At 42.5% G+C, this 13,810-nt stretch overlaps 2 protein-coding genes across 2 annotated transcripts; both read right to left on the bottom strand.

Annotated features, from left to right (window-relative positions):
- Positions 1-6,756: 6,756 nt before the first annotated feature.
- On the bottom strand, positions 6,757-7,182 carry EAF01_007196 (uncharacterized protein; the record flags this gene model as incomplete). Its single annotated transcript, XM_038915451.1, has 2 exons — positions 6,757-6,895; positions 6,971-7,182. 2 exons carry the CDS (start codon positions 7,180-7,182, stop codon positions 6,757-6,759), a joined length of 351 nt encoding a protein of 116 aa, XP_038769089.1.
- Positions 7,183-11,525: 4,343 nt separating this feature from the next.
- EAF01_007195 (uncharacterized protein) lies at positions 11,526-13,720 on the bottom strand (the record flags this gene model as incomplete). Its single annotated transcript, XM_038915450.1, has 4 exons — positions 11,526-11,750; positions 11,899-12,084; positions 12,156-13,638; positions 13,698-13,720. 4 exons carry the CDS (start codon positions 13,718-13,720, stop codon positions 11,526-11,528), a joined length of 1,917 nt encoding a protein of 638 aa, XP_038769088.1.
- Positions 13,721-13,810: the final 90 nt, after the last annotated feature.

The raw sequence follows: 13,810 nt of genomic DNA, 5'->3' as shown, positions 1-13,810 counted from the left end.
TTTTTGAGTGCAACGCTGTGATGTTTGGCAGGGTTAGACATAGCTTGTGCTAATCTCCCGAGACCGAATGCGATGTCCGGTCTAGTGTAAACCATAGGGTGGATCGTACTGCCGATTGCTTGCTGGTATTCGTTTACATCAGTGAGCTCGTCGTCTGGGAGCGTTGGTCGTAGTTGGTTGTAATCCGAGATTGGTATCTTCCTTGGAGTGTGTTGACCATGGGAGATCCCGAATCGGGTAAGCATTGCATCCAGATACTCTTCTTGATCCATAGTTAACACTCTCTCTGATCTGTTACGAATGATGCGCACTCCTAAGATCTTACTAATCTCCCCCAGGTCTTTGGTGTTGAATCGAGCAGAAAGGTTGTGATAAAACCATTGAATATCTCGTTTTTGTGCAGCAGCAGTAACAATATCATCTACATACACTAGGAGAATTAGCTGGCGCGGGTGATTGGTGTATAAACACGGATCCGCAAGGCTTTGTACGAAACCCATCTTGGTTAACTCTCCTTTCAGAAGAAGGCTCCAATCTCTACCAGCTTGCTTTAGCCCATAAAGACTCCGAAGTGCATGTAGAACGCGGCCGCGACGAACATGAACACCTTGAGGGGGTGCTAAATAGATTTCTTCTTTCAAGTGTGATTCGGTGAACGCATTTTTGATATCGAAATGGGAACACTCGAGGTCCTCTCTTGCAACAATTGCAAGGAAAAGGCGAAGAGTATCGAGTCGAACAGTGGGGGCGAAGGTTTCGTTGTAATCTTTACCTAAAACTTGGCTGAACCCTCTAGCCACTAATCTGGCCTTGAATCGCTCTACCTTATTATCCTTCGTCTTAACAACAAATACCCATTTCGTTGAAACTAGATTGCTCCCTTGTGGTAAAATGAACTCTTCCCAAGTGCCATTCTTGACCAATGAGTCTACTTCTTCTTGAATTGCAGCTTGCCAGTCTTTCGCGTGCTTTTTGTCTGCCATTGCTTCTTTATATGTATTCGGTATCTTGATCCCGAGTATTTCCGTTGCTGGTAGAGCGGTCTCAGCTTCTGCTGGTGCATCTGCTAAAATAGTCAAGATCTTCGAAGCAATTTCATTATTCGTCTCCTGTTCGAATTGATGAATATTTGGAATGGCAATCATGGCGTGCTCAATTGATTCTGATCCTGGCTTATTTAAGGAAGCAAGTAAGGCCCGAATGATTTTGGAGTCTCTCTGTTCTTCTATATCGTCGTCATCGCTTCTCTTTCTCTTCCTAAGATTGTATCTCAAAGGTGGTGTGGAAGTAGATGCAGATGTAGATGCAGTAGGTGGTAAAGTTTCATTAGGTAGTGCAATATCAGGTAATACACTCTCAGGTAATGTACTCGAATTCGATGGTGTATGATCAAGTGGTAAAGTTATATCCTCAGGTGCCCTTGACTTCGGTGGTGTATGATCAGGTGGTGAAGTTATATCAGGTAAAGTAACATCACTTTCTTTGTTGTTTTCCCCTGCCGGTCTTGTTAAATCATCAGCCACTTGTCGGATATTTCCATATTCATCTTCATCAAAGCGTGGTATTTCAGTCTTTGTTCGTTTTGGTATTGGCAAGCGCACCTCTATCGAGTCTGTGATTATTTCATTTGGTGATATTGGTGGATCGACTGGAATAGACGATGATTCAGGGACATTCTTAGGTCTGCCGCGAGGCCTGCGATCAGGTTCTATATTCTTGGTACCTTGTGATCCAGCTACACAGTTTCTGAGTTTGAGATCCAGATCCCCTCCTTTGTAGCTTTCGTCGATTGTAACACGATAAGAGCGGTAAGTATAACCTAGCTCTGGTGAATAAACCTTTATATGCTTGGTGGTGTCTTTTGAGTATCCCAGGAATATCCCAACCCTTGCTGTGTCGCGAAGTTTATCATGCCTTTGTCCTTTTGGGATGGTTTTGGGGTTGATATAGGCGTAACATCGACTCCCCCAGACCTTGCATGTATCGATATCTGGTAATGTGCCTGTAAATGCTTCGAGTGGGCTTCGATCGATTCCATTTGCATCTGGGCCAATACTAGTGCGGTTTCGAATGTATACGTCGTGCTCGACAGCTTCGTCCCAAAATTCTAATGGTAAATGAGCTTCTTTCAACATTGCTCTCATGTCGGTTTCTGCGGTGCGTATATTGCGTTCAGCTGGACCATTTTGGTGAGACGATACAACCACTGTAACCTCTGATCGCACACCAGTCTTCCATTCCCGGACGGCTTGAAGAAGCTCTGGTGCATTGTCGGTTCTGGCAGCAATTACAGCTACTCCTGTAGCAAGTTCAATTTCTTGCTTCCAGGCTTTCAGTAAGGGTATTGCATCGCTCTTCTGTTTCAATAGGATGACCCAATTTACCCTTGTGGCGCTATCGATAATAAGGAGAAAGTATCTGTGCCCTCGAATGGTCCTTGGGAAAGGGCCAGCAACATCGAAATGGATCAATTCTAGCCTTTTGGATTTTCGTGCACTTAGTTGACTTGGGATTCTGTTAGTCATCTTTGTGAGAGCGCACACTTCACAGACATCAAGAGTTGAAGGGACCTTGATCGGTCTCTGGAGTGTAGTGACTTTGTGCAGATTCCTGATTTTGTCAGGGCCGAGATGATTGAAGCGTCTATGCCAGATAAGGTATCTTTCCTTCTCCGTCATGGTTAATTCTTCGACTTCCCCTTTTGTACCATCAATGATCTCTGCAGAGAGCGCAAAGAATGCAGAATCTTCGTATCCTGGTTTCACATGCGAGATGATGTACATCCCATCTTTCATTGTTGCTTTGATGATCTTATTATTCTTATCGTTTTCTGGTGTGAAATACATCTTCTTGAGACTGAATGTACCCTTGAGTCCTGCCTCACAAATTCTCTTGGCTGAGAGCAGGTTGACCCCCAATCCAGGTACATATAGCACACCAGCTAATGATGTCCTTGTTCCATCCTTGCACACCATGTCCACTGTTCCTCGCTCATCCGAGTACATAGCTCCCCCACCAACCGTTATCCTTCGTCGCGGAGTACGAATTAGACTTCTGAATAGAGAACGTTGGTCAGACATGTGTGAAGTGGCGCCGGTATCAGCGTACCATTGCGATGGGGATGCCTTACTAATACTTTCTTTGGTGAGATGACAATGCTCAGAATCAGACTCACTATCGACGACACTTTCAGTAGCATCGGAGCTTGATTCGGCGATATGAGCCTTGTGCTCCCTGCGTTTTTTGTCTTTTCGCACTGGAGAGGTGGATTGTCTTCTCTTCTGTTTGTGCTTTGAATCGGATTTCAAGAGACGCTTGGCGCGACGGAGCTGGAAGCATTTTAGGACTGAGTGGCCAGGTTTGTCGCAGAGTTCGCAAGTGATGATGGATGTGTCGGTCTCCGAGCTTGTGCTAGCCTTACGCTGGCGATGAGGTGGGACATATTTCTTTCCTTTTGCAAGGTGTGCCGAGTCTCCAGAGGTCTGGATCTCTGCCTCTTTGACCTGTAGATGCTTGATCTTATCGTCAATGCTTAGAGTAGAACTGACGACACGGATCATATCAATGATGACTTTGTACTCATCAGGGAGAGACAAGGTCAGGCTTTGAAAGAGTGATTTATCTGTACACAAAGCACCGGCTGAAGCATCCGCAGATAAGAGCTTTCGTCGAAGATCCTTGAGCTTATCCCATGCACCTATAATAGTCATATCAGGGGTATCGTCGAAAGAGAAGGTCTTGATCTTGAGGAGGTACTCGTCTGCTGCGATATCATCGATTCTGGAGTATTTGACGGCTAGATAATCCCAAAGTTTCTTTGCTGTATCATATTCGTCCACTAAAGCCTCATCATCGTCAGATAATGAGCGACAGATGTAAGATAATGCACTAGCGTCGTCCTTAAGAAAGGTGGCCTTTTTGTCGATATTGAGTCGAATCTTTGTAGTGGTACTGCCGCTGCCGCTGGAGACTTGAAGTTCTTCGAAATCCTGGATTAAGTTGTCGGCTGCTGCAATCCGTGCATATTCATGCAATGTCTTTTCGCATGTATAGAACCAACCTTTTCCTCGAAGTTGAATTCTTATTTGACGAGTCCAGCGTTCGTGATTCTCTTGAGTGAGAGGAGGGATGCGCTTGGAGTAATCCTTGGATCCAGTGTCTTCGTTCATTTTGAAGGTTCTGCAAGTAGAAAGCTTGCGTCGATGACCTAGGCGTGATTGATGGTGGAATGAAAGAGTGGAAGAGGAACTGTTTAAGACTGCGCTGTCCCGATTGGGATGTACTAGTGTTTGAAGGGAGAAATTCTCTTCAAGGCGGGGTAATTAAGAATAGTGAATTTTGATTTGTAGATAATGATTTTTGAAGTGATATCGAACACTATGTAGCAGGTGATGCTCTTCAGCGTTAAGCTGGAATGAATGGTCTTTTCAGTAATAACTCGTAGTTTTCTTACTTGAGGAAAAGGCGCGATGTAAGTGGTTACTTCGCTGTCGCTGCTCAGCAATCTGTTTGCTGTGCGCACCTCGTATGTTGACGTCGCGTTGCGTAGGAGCTTCTCGTCGTCAACCTCTCCTTTGGCAACGTAAGCTATTCAAAGAGCTTTCGGCCTTAGTCTTACTGCAGAGCTACCGGGCTCATAACCTGTTCACAATAAAGGAGCAGGCCAGTGGAATGCATGTATTATTGACTATGTAGATTAATTGTACTAAGGTAAAATCTAACTACGAAGTGGAAGTGATATATGCACAGTAGCTTAGAGCACGTGCCACAACTTCCAACAAGAATCATAAATCAATATTATTCTAGAACTAACTTATTACAAAAAGAATAATATTAAATATATATATTTATCATTATATTTAAATCATTTAACTCAGTTTTTTAATATTGAATATTTTAATATTTTAAAATAAGAATATGATATTCAAATTGAGAGATTTATAAGAGTACATATTAATTATATCTTAAAGATTGAATTCTTTATAGTTTTTAAAGTTATATATCAATGATTAATTATAAATCAGAATATGAAAGCTAGGTTTCGAAAAGCAGGATTAGTTTCATTTGATTTTAAAGTAATGCTTTTCAAATTAGATATTCGAATTCATATATCTACTCCCCCCTCTTTCAATTTAAATCTCTAAGTCTTTTAAACTCCTTATAATCCTATAAAAGCTTTTTCTTAATTAACACTAATTAAATCTCAAATAACTTATTATCAATTAAGTTCTTCTACACTTTTATTTGAGATTATATTAACTCTAATTAAGAGTACAAAAAGATTAGCATATAAAAATACACTTTTAAATATAGAAAACCATATACTTCAAAAAGCTAATAAAACATTAAGCCAATATTAATATATAAAAAAGATATAAATATATTAAAGAGAAGTATTTACTAAATAGAAAACTATAAATATATTATCTCAATAAAAAGTTGATATTCAGATTCAATACAATAAATATCAAAATAAAGAGAATTCTAATAAGAAAGTATCTTTTAATCAATATTATAATAATTATAAAAAGACAGATTATAATACAAGAACTTATCAAATTGATATAATAAATTCTAGATTATTAGATTCTTAATAGCTTTAATTAATTGAATCAATAGTTATTGAATAATATGAATTTGAATATGTCAATTGAGGTGAAAGTGATCCACTCGATGATATGACCCACTCGGTGATGAATCACGTTATCCCATATTGTGATTGGTGATAGTTTATTTGCAAGTTGCTGCGTATCTAAGCTTCTCATAATCTACACCATTTTTCTCAGTACCAACAGTGAGCCAGCTTCTCCACGGGCCAAATACTATATCCGCGATGCAACAGAACCTGAGCATTGGGATAAAAGTCCATCTGCTGCGGACCATGTTGGCATAAAAATTTGACGATTGTGGGTGCGATGTCACAAACATTCATGTAGGATGTTATGGTGAGATATATAAGTTCGGTTGAGTTCAGATCGTGGGAGAGGGTGGTGATGCCTGGGTACATTTAGGGAAGCTCTTAAACTAACACAATCTTTGAGACAAAGCCTCAGAGAAGAGACAAGATCGCTGCGAATCCTAAGAGGAAACTCATGAGGCACTTTTGTCTGGTGGTAGATGAGGAGCACAAGATGGCATGCTATGTTCTGCTCTCCGGACTTTGAGCTTTCCATATTCGTGGACATCATGTTCCCAGGAACTGTTTTATCAACGGGCTGCTCCTCCAGTTCGGAATGCTCTTGAAGTTCGTGTATCTTTCACGGCACTAACATATACCTAGTCCTTACTCTCCAATACAGCGTAGGATTATGAGGTGAGTACCCAGGCCAAAGCTTGGTACTCCGCTCTCCTCCTGTCAGTCACGAGAGAATCAGGAGACTTGCTTTTATCGATCATGTCAATCAGCTCAAATATCCGTTGCCTGTCTTGAGGCTTTAGAGAAGATTTTGGTCTGCAAAAAGGACGCGACACTTGCAGAGCAGTCGATTTGGTGCGTAGATTCAAGTACATATCCGTTGGTTGCGTAGCATTAGCTATAGATACCTAGAACTGAATCGATTATGAATTTACTACTACTATCCGTTGGTTTCGAAATTTGGTCAGCATTTCTTTCTTTGCTTCAACAAAGGTATGGTATCACCAAGGTCTAGTAGCATACGAGCTCCGTTGTTAAATGGTAGCTATTAAGAGATACTGTTCATATTCTCAGGTTGCAAATCTTCGCCAAAGAGTAGTCATTTCACTCTCTTGAATTGATTAAATGGCACCATCTTCAAAATATTCTTCGGTACCGAGAAACCCTTTGGAACCAACCCCATCCAAATAAGGATCCGTCATGATATCAACCATTTCCGCCCTCTTTCCTGGGTCTAAATTCGTCAATATTAGTATCAATCTCTTCGCATCATCATCAAGATTGGGATAATCAGCATCAGTTCATTACTCAAAAGGTTCATACCCTTCAGCTCACTCCTTATCCTCTTCAATCATTTTCCAAAGGTCTTTAAGGAGCCCGCCTGCTTCCTCATCATCCACATGCTTTACAAGCGCATCTAGAAGCGGCCCAAAGTTCGACAGTAACTTATGCAAGATTACCCGCTCCGGTTCTACAGATAAACTCTTAAAATCGGGGCGAAAGGATTCAACCCCTTGTGAGCACGAAAAGACACTGCAAATAATCATTCTGTTAAAGATTGGGACTCTCCAAGGATTGAATTTGACTTGCCAAAAGTCCGAAAGAAAACACCTCCGAACGCTTTCCTATTCCACTCCCTAGTTGTTCTTCTGGACTTTGCCACATCACGTTTCCTATCCTATGGTTTAGAAGATGCGTGCCTATGAGTTTCAAAGCACAATCTAATTCGCCCAATTGCACCTTTTCGAGGCAGAATTTGGTTTCCATATTGACAAACCAGTCGATGAAAACGGTGTCGGGCTTCACATTTAGAGTATAGGAATAAGTTCAGGAGAGAGCTTTGAGCAAAAGTCGTGAATGAGTTAAGATAGCCTACCAAGGTGTATCCAATTTCTCGCGTACATATCTTTCAATGCCAGGCCAACCTCTTTGAGGATCATATTTCTTGCTTGCAAAGGAAGAAGAGGGCAATCGTTTATCATTTCAAGCACGTTGGATGTGGCATAATCGTAGACAAGTACTCCGCTCTCCTTGTTTTCATCTACATGATGTCGTATTCGACGAACTTTGACGAATTTCTTTTTGTGCTCTTATGAATGCTCAAATATCGAGCGGGTAACAGGCTTCAACAAAAAGGCCATATTGTCCCTCCTAAAGTCTCGCTCAGATCAGCCTGGTACAGGTGGTCATTTTTGCAATGAGAAGCACGGCATGTTGTGATCTTGGAACTCACCCAGAGACCAGATGGATGTTGAACTCCGGTTTCTGTTGGGGTGTTTGTAGATAACACGAAGCGGCTTATATGTCTGACCAGAGCGACCAACGAGTGTTGAGATCATTCTCGAACTCTTGAGAGAACGAGCATGATTTACAATCATGTAATTCACGATTAACATCATATAGGAGATCAACAGAGGTAACAGGAAAGAATATCTCTATAGGTTTACGATGCTCGATAATAAATTTGCTGTAGAAGGATTGAGTGGATAGATAGAGATTGGAGTGTCTTATACTGAGATACAATACGGATTGGAGGGTTTTTGACGAGGTAATCGTTCGAAAAAGACTCCACGGATGCGATTGATACCCAATATCCAAAACAAAAGATTCTCCCAGCATTAGTTTGACTTATCTATTCGAGTAACCAATTTTTTTCCAATGATAGTAACAACCTTGGGCAATGTTAACCTCAGATTTTCGTACTGTCATCGCCAGTTTCATTCCAAGAAAGGGGCAACTGAATCATTGGTCCATCACCATCGTAACGTTGTCACAATGCTTCCTTTTGCCTTTTCTTAAATACAACCTAATGCACCTAAGGGCGCCGTCATGAAGCCATGTCCAATCTGGAGGAAATACACTAGTTTCCAACTACAAGCCATCCCCTAACTTATCTAATGCTCGGCTTTTACATCCCTTCGCTCCAATTCTCCGCTTCCATTCTCATCACAACTTCCACCCCTTTATCCGACTTCCAGACAAACTCTCATGATAGAACGGCACAGCAGCCATCGAACTTTTACGAGATTCGTCACGATATATTACTTGTTTACTCATCTTGACCAACGCATGAATTGACGTTCGAAGTCTACACCTCTAGCGCCGTCACTCGTTCTCTTGGTGAACTATCGGCACGACTTTACTCCACCGCACGAGCCGTCTAACCAACCTTACAACCAACATCAAAAAATTCCAATATCAAAAGATACCTTGATCTATATTTTCTCAGTATGAATCACACAATTGATACGATACTTCTTCTATCTGAAGTCCTTACATCTACTTCGTTTCCCTCCATCCCGCTTTCATCCCATGATCCATACTCACATCCTTCTCCGGATCTCACGGTACTATATAAAATCCTATCCACCATCACAACGCATAATTCTCCATATCACTTCCCCATCTTCCTTCCCTGCACGATTACTATGCCTATTTTTTTGCCATCCTCGATCCCCTCCAGAAATTTCCGTCCCCTGTCTACCATTTTCTTATCGAGACTCTTTATCCCGCCTTATGACTCTCCTAGCGTGTAGCGTGTAGTCATATCTCCTACCCTGTCTCTCGTTCCGGTCCGGCTGCTTCAAACCCTGAATCACGCCATCTCTTCCGAATTCCTCTAGCTTTCCAGCTATATATGTTCTACATTATCCACTCTTCCCAGATCCGACTACTCTAAGCCCTATATCGATATTCCTGCTAAGACCCCCCATTACCTATCACCACCATTCGCATCATTCCAACTTACCAACCACCTCCATATCTCACCCCCTCATCCCTTAACCATACCACACACACTACCAACGGCATAACCTCTCAAACTCACCCCAACCCACTCCATCCACTTCACGCGTCCAGTTTCCTCGCACTCGCACTCGACCCGTAGCAACTAACCTCCATACCCGTGGAATTTTCGGACGAAAGCAAAACGTCCCTTTATTCTCGAATCTCTATCTAACAACTAAACAAACCATGCACCATTGACCTCACACACTCTAACGATTGTAAGTATCTTCATTATTATCATCTGAGCGCTTCTTCTCCGAGGCACTACTTAATCCTCGCACACCCCAACAAAATCTACCAAACATCTCGAAACATATTATACGCGTCTGGTGGTCCGAGGAAAAGCACTCCCTCCACCACTATTATTCGCCATCTCGAAGATTCATATAGGTCTCTAAAAACACAATACATGGCTCAAATAGACTATCGGCACATACTAGCAGAACACGCATGAGCATCCCACAAGCTGATCAGTCAAATCCGGAAATAAACCATCTTCCACACCTCCGAACCATTGCAAGCCCTACCATCCAAACCCACCCATCTCAAAATCTAGGATCATCCAATAATGCTACCCATCAACACAACCGTATAGTCAGCTCATCATGTGACATGTGACATCCATCACAAATCCATCATTGACAAAAATTCAGTCGATAGCATCTAGATCTTCATATTAGCATACACAGATATCAGTAACCCACACCAAAAGATATCGAGATTTCATCTCCATCAATCAATCCCCTTCCCGACATCCCCAGTTTTGTCCCTGCCCCCCTGCCAAGTTCCCTCCTCCATAAAAGTATATTAGATATCCTGTACCTAGGTAGTATACCCTAGCAAAGGATCGATAGAGTATACTATGTATGGTATTATGGTAGGTGTTATTCCTCCGTATACAAGCGAGTCATACATCCATGGTATTTCGATATCTCGATTGGCACAGCTGAGGGTGGTGGGTAGCAGAGGTGGAAAAAGCAATGTCTGATATCTCCTATCGAGATTTAGATTTAGATTTAGACAACACGCTGTGGGAGGAAGCGCAGTCTGCCAATGTATGCAATCCGATTTCTGCTCACAGATCGTAGATATAGAATTACAATCTGAGAAACAATTAATCTCCTAGCTGATCCTATCATTTCCATCTATCTTTCCAAAATTCAAAATATCAAATGTCCAACATTCAGAATGCAAAAAATCAAAACTCAATATGTAGAACTCTTAAGTATATTTCTCATTTCATGTTTCTTCCAAACTCCTAAACTATATTGGCCATTGCACGCCTGGCTATCTGCCTCGCGCCCGCTCCTTTTGCATGCAAGCGCTCAAACCTCATGATAGGATTCTACTCTATCAAACCAATCGCTATGCTACCTAACCTAACCTAACCTATACAATGCTATATACCGCCCGCCACAAAAAATCCCACCTCGATGAAATCCCCAAAGACAAAACCGGTACTCAAACCAATTATTTTTTCCTATTCTGTTTGCGCCTGCCTTTGCCTTCCTAGCCCCCCTAATCTTAAATCTTTCTCCGTCTTCAATATCCAGCTATTTTTCTCTCCTATCTCGTAAAATCATAACACACGCCTGCCTGCAGAAACTCGTCTTGTGCTTATAATAAAGCCCGTCCTGCGAATATGAAAGAAAGCCGTTTTTGTCCCCCCCAAGTCCAAGTTTTCCTTTTCTTTTCCCTAGCTTGTCTGTCCTGCATCTGCCATACATTTCCTAGACCGTCCCACCAACCATTTCCCGACCCAACAACCGAGCTCCAAAAACGAAAGTGGAATGAAATAAGTGAGAGAATACTTCGTAAAGATGCATGGTATCCCGCCAGGCGCCTTGCTACTAGATCTGTAACTGAAAATCTCATTGTCTCCTGCTTCTTAAATGATTGTCTGCCCCGCTCCGCTGTTGTCAAGATAAAGAAAATAAATGCGATCAAATAAAAAAGTATAGTATGTGTATCTGAAAGAAAGTAGAAGAAAAATAGAAAATAAAAAGTCTCTCACCATGTACACTAAATCAAATCATGTAAACACAAACTCGCAGATAAGAAGAAACGAGAACATTGAAGATGGAGCACAAGATAAATAAAATCGTCATATCATAGGACTCAAGCCATCTATCGGACTACCTAAAGCTGATTTCCTCTGATAACGAGGTGTCGACGTAACACTAGGTGTCATTGGTGAAGATTGGTGCGGGTTCGAAGTAATAGAATCGTGGGCTTTTGATTTCGCCATATTCGAAGCGCCGAGTGCACGAGAGTGGCTAGATTCACGTCGGCGTTTCGGGGCATCTTTAATCTTCGGATGAGTGTGACACTGTTAATCATTCATATTAGTCTCAAGTTCGTTTTAATTGCAAGTAGGAAGGAAGTTAACAAAAATCCACTGAACCCAAATTCTCCGATATGAAGTATGAAATCTGGTGTGCGCTCGGACTCTTGAAGTGAAAAGATATGAAACTTACTTTGTAAGCATGTCGGAACCAAGTGGTTCCCTTTTTCTTGCTACTGACTAGAGCTACCCATTCATTACAGCTGCCACACAGACCCTCCCATACATCGGGATTTCCGTCCATGCGTCGCGTTTCTTGCGGCTCTTGAAACGGTTGTCCAGTTGCGGCTGAAATACCATGTGTGAAACTTTTATCATACTGCAGGTCATGTGTTAGTAACAGTTGATTTTGGAAGGGAATTCTGGCCCAAAGCGTCGGAGAATACATACCCAGAATGCGCTATTCTTCAGTACGAGCCATCTTCCCGGTTTGCAAATGCCACACCACCCTTCTCTCTTGTTTCCGTGGCCCCGAACCCATCTTGGTGTGTATAAATCTCCGTCAAATCGTAGTTCTTGCTCGTGAGGAATGAGATCAGGATCCGATGGATTCATATCTTCTGGCGGAGGTGCCAACTGCTCTTCATGTAAGGACGCGTAAAGATCAGGAGGATCGCTCAGATCCGAATAGTGGGTATGTAATGCATGTGGATCTGCGTTACTTTGAAGCATGCGGAAAAGACCGTGAGAAAGCAAAGGAGGTGGTGTGTCAAATTGATGTGGCTCATGGTATGAATGAGAAGGCAGAAGCATACTATTCCGTTGATAAGCTAGGTTGTTGGCCATCATAAACGGGTGTTGTTGCGTCTGTAAATTAACCATGTTGAGAGGCAAGTGAGGATCAGATATCGTTGGTGAAGAATGCCGGGATGACATGTGAGGTTGGTGAGGAGATTGGAATGACTCTTGGCCCTGATGGTAGACAAATGGAGAAGGGCGTCTACTCGGTGCAGGAGCGTATGATCCCGTAGACCATCTCTTGTTTCTATTGCTGTCCATACTATATGGTGCTGAGCGCATACTTGGCCGAGGTGAGGGAGATGCTCTGCCTCTACTTTGAGTTCGTACCAATTCGGATCTGTTTTGTGGGGTCATTCTAGGGGATGCTACTGGCGATAATTGTGTTGATGACATCAAGGAATTTCTATTTGATAGAGGCGGATAATCTGAAGTGAAAGAAGGTGCTTCTGACAATGTAGTTGAAAAGTCCTCGTATGATGGCATTTCGGAAAGAGCCCCCGTGGTTGACAATGTGAACGAAGAGCCAGACATCCTCCGCGAACTCCATGGTCGCTCCAAACTAGGTCTATCAGAGTCCATTCCAGGTCCACATCTCAGATCGAGAATTGGTACGGCCTCGTCTGTCGTATAAGCTTGGCCCATGTGCATGTCTGTATCGAGACCTTGCATTTCCATACCATCGTCACAGGGTTTCGTGTTCCAATGATCTGTGAAGTCGAATTCAGAGAAAGCTTTGCTGTTGACGGAAACAGTATGATTCTGATGCGGATCACGTTCGCCAACCGGTGATTGTGAAAAGAAATCTTGATGAACTGCATAATCTTGGGACAGCCCATTGTGTATTGGCTGCATCGGCATCGTCGAAGAGTCCCATGCTGGTAAAGAATAGTTGCCCTGCTCTGGCATGCAGTATGAGAACCCCGTCTCATGTATGGTGGCAGGACGAGGTCTGATGGTTGGATTGGGTGGTGTTGTTGTTGACCACATATCTAATCCTATAGGTTCTTGCTTCATAGACATCTCGTTGGGATTCATGGTAGAAGCTGATGGGAATGTCCGTGGGGGACAATCTCCTCTGAACTTGGTATTTTGATTAAAAGCAAAAGAAGATTGTGGTTGAAAAGAATGGCGGCTAGGGCTAGATGTAAGTAAAGATGACATTGGAACAAGGGGTCAATGTGGGTTTCTCACGATTGCGCCTGGCTTGAATCCATGACAGTGGATAAAGTCCTGTTGACTAAACTCAAGAGTCGATTAACTATCGGGATCGTCGTCAGCGTTAGATAGCTTTGTAGAAAAGAAAG

The sequence above is a fragment of the Botrytis porri genome, assembly GCF_014898465.1.
Source record: "Botrytis porri strain MUCL 3234 chromosome Unknown BPOR_009, whole genome shotgun sequence".
In the NCBI taxonomy this organism is placed as follows: Eukaryota; Fungi; Ascomycota; class Leotiomycetes; order Helotiales; family Sclerotiniaceae; genus Botrytis; species Botrytis porri.
Note: the sequence above shows the minus strand (reverse complement) of the source record. Positions and strands in the feature narration are given on the sequence as shown.